This window comes from Trichoplusia ni, chromosome 12 (genome assembly GCF_003590095.1).
Source record: "Trichoplusia ni isolate ovarian cell line Hi5 chromosome 12, tn1, whole genome shotgun sequence".
In the NCBI taxonomy this organism is placed as follows: domain Eukaryota; kingdom Metazoa; phylum Arthropoda; class Insecta; order Lepidoptera; family Noctuidae; genus Trichoplusia; species Trichoplusia ni.
The window spans coordinates 10,339,661-10,345,986 of NC_039489.1; the positions used below are offsets into that span (position 1 = coordinate 10,339,661).

The following is a 6,326-nucleotide window of genomic DNA, read 5'->3' on the forward strand; positions in this document are numbered from 1 at the left end:
ACCACATCTGCAATAATATAAGATCAAACGAACTTCTGGAAGTGAAGTTCGATCATTATTATATGAGTCGCTTCATTCGAAGATACAGTTTACCAGGTAGTCCCTTTGACCTACAAGGCAGGATTCGCACGTTGAGAGTATCGATTTTTAATCGATTACCCACTTTTTTTTTTTTTTTTTTGCTTTGTCTTTGTGACAGTAACGGTTGAGCAGTCAACTCATTCATGTTTAGAGAATATTAATACAATAAAAGTTTTATTTTAGGGTTTGGGTGGGGGGGAACTTTGTATCTTCGAATGAAGCGACTCATATAATAATGATCGAACTTCACTTCCAGAAGTTCGTTTGATCTTATATTATATGTTCGTCGCTTCATTCTTCAGAGACAGTTTACCAGGTAGATGTTTAGAGATATGTTAGAAAAACATAAAAAACATAAATATAAAAAACTTTTATTTGTAAACAAAAACTTTTATATCTTATGAATAATCAAAATGCAACGTTTTCATCAGTAATTAATAATTAGCGTGAATTAATATATTATTTTTTAATCAATAGCAAAGACCGATCTTGCGTACGTCCCTAAGTCGATCACTGGACGGTTATAAAATCTAGCAAATGTCGAAGACGAGCTAGACCAGCCAGCTGTCCTCCTTATGGTGTCAATGCAGACTCCTGCAGAGGACGCTGCTGAGGTGGAGGCGTGACGTGTGCTATGAGCACTAAATATGGTAACGTCAATGCCGCTCTCTGCAAGAACCTGCTTTATCCACCTACTTATGGTTTGGGAAGAAACTGTTTTGAAAGGTTTTTGGTGGCTTAGAAATAGGTTATCGCTATCGCCAGTTCGCAACCCGGCTGTAACTGAAAGATAATCTTCTAGGGTTTTTGCTGGGCATATGCATGGATTGTCTAAAAAGTAAGGTAGCCAGAGTACCGGTTGTTCTCGATTGGCTGCGGAGGTTTTTATAATGTCTGATATTAGGATTTTTATACCTGTAGGAGTCTTACTAATGTTAGAGATTTTAATAAGAGATAATGTTTGTACTCTTTGCGAAGTGCATAAGGCCAATAATATTGATAGCTTTTTTGTTAGCTGGATTAAATTAATTTCATTATTCGGATACCAATTGGAGATATAGTCTAATACCGTTTTGGGGTCCCAAGTAGTGGCATACTTAGGTCGGGATGGCTTTTGTTTATACATGCCTTTTAAAAGGCGTTTGATACGCTCGTCAGAACCTATGTTATTCCCGAGGAGTAATGATAGGGCTGATCGATGACTATTAAGACTTCCATAGGATGCACCTTCATTAAATAATTTAACTAAAAAAACTATTACTGATGATATTGGGGCTTCGAAACTATCAATTAAAGATTTCTCACAGAAAGACCACCATAATTTGTGCGTCGATGAATATTGTTTCATGGTATTGTGGGAAATAGATGCTAACATCAGATCCAGAGCTACTTCGGGTTTATTTAATCTTCTAAATGCTTCCCTGAGAGCACCGCGGCCCCCAGGGAAAGGCTGCGATGAAGTCGGTGATGGGATCTGAAATTTGAACGTAAAATATATTTTTCAGGTTCAAAAACAATAATATCTGAGATGACCATACGTCTAAGCAATGGAAACCATGTCTGACCGAGCCAATAGGGAAAAACTAGAATGCCGGTAGCATTCTCATTTATTATTTTTCGCAAACATTTTAGGATTAGTGCAAACGGTGGGAATGCATAAAAGAAGTAGGGATGCCAATTAACTGTGAAAGCGTCGACTGTGATTGCATCAGGATCTGGTTTCCACGATATGTATTGAGAGGATTTTGCGTTAGTACGAGATGCGAAAAGATCAATTTCTGGTTCTCCCAGAGTGTGAACTATTTTTTGGAAAGCCCAATCAGAGAGTTCCCACTCTGTATCTAGGTTAATTCTTCGTGATTCTGCATCAGCTTCCACGTTTTCATGTGTGTTTATGTAAGATGCAAAAAGGAAAATGTTTCGCTTCTCGCACCAACGCCAAATATCTTTAGCCAATTGATGCAAATGAGAGAACCGAATTCCTCCCATACGGTTAATATAGCATAAAGCAGTTGTATTGTCAACTAGTAATAATATGGAACAGTTACAATGTTCACTAGCGAAGCATTTTAAACTTAAGAACACTGCCAATAATTCTAAATGATTAATATGAAAAGATAGTTCATCATCTTTCCACCCGCCATTCGCGCGTTTCCCATTACAAAAAGCTCCCCAGCCAGTTCGGGAAGCATCGGTATATATTTCTAAGGCATAATTGTTATCCTGTCTTAGGACATTACAACTTGACATTATATTTTGTTCCCACCAACGTAAGTCAGGTAAAACGTTATTGGATAATTTTGTTATAGCCTGAAAATCTCCATGTCTTTGAAGTGCTAAATATTTTTCTCGCTCGAGGGTTTTTGTATATAACCAACCGTATTTTACTGATTTTACTGCTGGACATGCTGCAGTAAGCACTCCAATGAATTGTGATAATTCTCTGATGGAACATTTCGGTAGGGAACTAAATTTTTTAACTAATTTTTTCGATAGTAATTCGTTTCATCGCCGGTAAGCTTAATGACATATTAATGGTGTTATATATAAAGCCTAGAAATTTACAATTTTGTCGCGGTTCTAAATTACTTTTTTCATAATTTATGACAAACCCTAGGCAATTCAATAATTCGATAGTTTTCGTAACATTATTTTTACACTCTGAGTAGGTATCTCCTATACATAATATGTCATCTAAATATATTACAGATCTGTGTCCTTTACTTTGTAAATAGTTTACTACTTCTTTCATTAATTTAGTGAAGACTCTAGGGGCTGCAGATAAACCGTAAGGCATAGCGTTAAACTCAAAACAATGCCCTTCAAATATAAAGCGTAAATATTTGCGATGTTTTATTGATATTGACAATAAAAAATAGGCCTCTTTTAAATCAATATTTGCCATAAAGCCACCTTTTGGCACCAATCTAGCCGCTGTTCTATGATCTTCCATTTTAAAATGAGGAGAAGAAATGAAAAAGTTTAACTTTTTGAGGTTAAGTATGAATCGTTTTGTTCCATTAGGTTTAGGAGCTAAGAAAATACTGGATATGAAATCGTTTTTAGATCTCGAGCATGGTGATATAGCACCAAGTCTTAACAGATCGCTTATAGAACGTGACATTTCTACTTTCTCATTATTTGTAATGAAATTACGAGGGGTAGACACTTGTGTCACTGTGTTGCAGAAAGGTATGGAATAACCTTCTGATACCCACTTAAGTATTTCAGGATTTTTGGTAATTTTTAACCAACAGTTATAAAAATACTGAATTCTACCGGCATGTACCTCTATTGCTGATCCACTGCACGTGGCTTCTTGGGCTGCGCCGGTGGTTTCTGGTGTGAGGAGCTGCTTAGTTGAGTTCTCCGGTTTGTGGGTGCAGTCAGCTTCCTTTGCCCTCCCCTCCCCCCCCTGTTTGGAGGGAAACGAGGAGGGCCCGTCCAGTTTCCCTGATGGCGTGGGCGTGAAGATTGGTATGAATGTGGCAAATTTGTGAATGGCAATGTTGACGGTGTCTTAGGTTGAGGAGTAGGCTTTTTTATTTGCAAACCGTGCTTCTCAATAACTTTGGTAGCTTTTATTTTGTCCGAAAGCTTATTGCCGTATAGCAGTTCATCGCGTTCTACGTCTTGCATAATATTTAGAAAAGATTTGTCAAGACTGGGTGTAATAAACCGTTTTCTTGCTTCGGTTTCTTGGTGATGTAGATCGCAGAGTAAACGGCAGCTGTTACTTAGGAATTTTACAGCTTGTAGCCGATCATTGCCATCGTCTAAGAGGAGTTCCAAGCCTTTATTAAGAGCAACTATACCCCGTCCTAGTTGCTGTTGCACCGCTTCTACCCTTTTATCCCGAGATCGTGCGGCTTCAGTTACTGCGGCCGATATTTCTGGGTTTAGTTTCGGTGCCTGTAGTAAGGTACAGTTTTCTGGAATTGGGTACTCTTTAAGGAGCTTTTCCTTTGTCTCCTTATTTATGCCTTTCCTAAGGATAGGCAACCAGAGGCTTGACAGTTTATCGTGGATTTTTGGACCTAACGTCGGTGTCTCTTCGGTTGTTTCGCCTAGAGCGGTTAGAGTATCTGGGTCCAGCTCAGGTGCCTGCTCTTCGCTACCCTCACCTTGATTGCTCTCTTCCAGGTTAGATATTGTTACATCAGACGTTACTTGCGGGTCCACTACAGTTTCGAGTATATTTTCGTTATCTGTTAGCAGATAAAAATATCTTAGGTTAAGGAACAATATAATATGTATTGTTATTTTAGATACTAAAATTGACGACTTATATGGTAAATTTTACGGATTGCCTTTGTGAAGATACTCAATCCACCTCTAGGCAGTACCAAAAAACCTGAATAGGCATTTTGGTGATTTAGACTGTCCTTAACCGTTACATTGATTACCCTCGTGCTAACACACGGTTAACCTCTAGGGTGTAGGATTACAAACTAGGCGACTCCCACGTGTTAGCACACGGCTAACCTCTAGGCGTAATTATTGAGCAAAGTAAGTTTTTATTTCAGCACTGATAAAAACTGATTATTATAATACTGGCAGGTATGTACTAACCTGATTTATCCGATTCGTCTGACGAAGTATAAATAATTCGTCTACGTTTATCTTCTTTTGCTTGGAGTTTCCTGATTTTGCGTTGATAATGCTCAATCTTCGCCTCACGTTTCCTTTTAGGCATATTGGCGTTATATTACTACACGAAAGGAAAAATAGAAATAGTTTTGAACTTGTATCAAAATTACGTGCGTTCGCTGCCTCGCAGAAAAAAGGAATGAGTTGACTGCTCAACCGTTACTGTCACAAAGACAAAGCAAAAAAAAAAAAAAAGTGGGTAATCGATTAAAAATCGATACTCTCAACGTGCGAATCCTGCCTTGTAGGTCAAAGGGACTACCTGGTAAACTGTATCTGAAGAATGAAGCGACGAACATATAATATTCATTTACATGTTAGTAGTAGGATTAGAAGCTATTAAATCGCTTTTTCATCTTCATCATCAGCCTTGCAAAAACTGCTGGGTTCAAGATATCCCTTGTTTATACCATTCTCCTCTGCCTCCTACCCTTCACATACATCTATTCCTGCTATCTTCTTTATATCGTCTCGCCCATCTCATCCTCGGTCTATCTGGATTTCGCCGTCCAAGTCCGATCTAAAATAAACCATAATTAGACCTCGATCCATACAAATAAAAGGTCAACGACATTAATAGTATATTTCTACTTATTTACATTTGACAAATAATTACTCCGGAAGGATTCTAACTAGTATAGTCGTTATAATCTGGTTTTAAAATCTTGACCGGAGGCAAAAACCTGATCATTTGGTTACCGAGGAAGTAATCTTTTTTTATATAAAATCGTTTTACTGCGAAATACTGTATCAAGATGAAAAATATTGTCAAATGATTTTCATTGATGAAAATATCTAACGATTTTCTTTTTATTGTTACACACGCATGTGTCATAATATGATTATTTCATTATTAATTCTGTCGGGCAAAATATTTGCCGTATTTAGAGGAGAGGAGAGTCATAACGTCAGAAGGACTAAAACAAACATTTTGACTAAATCACTTTCTCATAGCGATTCTTCCATCTAGACACGTTACATAAAATCACAACATTATTTATTAACCTTCTCCTCTTTCAGTTGCAGATTCACACGGTACAAAAACATTCTAAAGATAAAAACTAGTTTCTGAACGGAGTTTGAATACTAAACTGTTTATGACTGCGTAAGATCTGCCGCTGTTTGTCATTGCGCCCACACGCGGATGTCTAATAGGTCATGCGTTTAATACACAGCCAAGATTTGATAATTTTTGTACTTGAATTTGTTTATATAATAAGGGGGCACACAATAGGGTATTTAACTGAATCGAATAATATAGATCTGTTTAGTCCTTAAAACATATTTAAAAAAAATATTTAATAGGTATTTTTCATTTAATCACATAATTTAAAAGTGAGGAAGATTAAGAGCATTTCAGATATTGAAATGTATGGTTACTTGTGTTATTTCAGAAACAGATAGGTGAGATCCACAATTATTTTACAGCAATTTAGGTTATGAAAGTTTAGTAGCATTTAATCAATCTTCTCTGACGGCATTTCTTGGGGATTTATTGGAATAAACCGCACCTTAGCTTGGCCACAGACACGGAATCTATCGCTCAAGCTCTATACGGTAATTTTATCTATACGTAACAAGAAACAGGGCATGTC

General features: G+C 37.2%; 1 protein-coding gene across 1 annotated transcript; it reads right to left on the minus strand.

Annotated features, from left to right (window-relative positions):
• Positions 1–266: 266 nt before the first annotated feature.
• Positions 267–5,925, minus strand: LOC113499451. Its single transcript, XM_026879936.1, has 3 exons — positions 4,654–5,925; positions 3,371–4,289; positions 267–1,555 (listed from the first exon to the last, which is right to left on the minus strand). Exons 1-2 carry the CDS (start codon positions 4,775–4,777, stop codon positions 3,373–3,375), a joined length of 1,041 nt encoding a protein of 346 aa, XP_026735737.1. The 5' UTR covers positions 4,778–5,925; the 3' UTR covers positions 267–1,555; positions 3,371–3,372.
• Between the last annotated feature and the right edge of the window lie 401 nt (positions 5,926–6,326).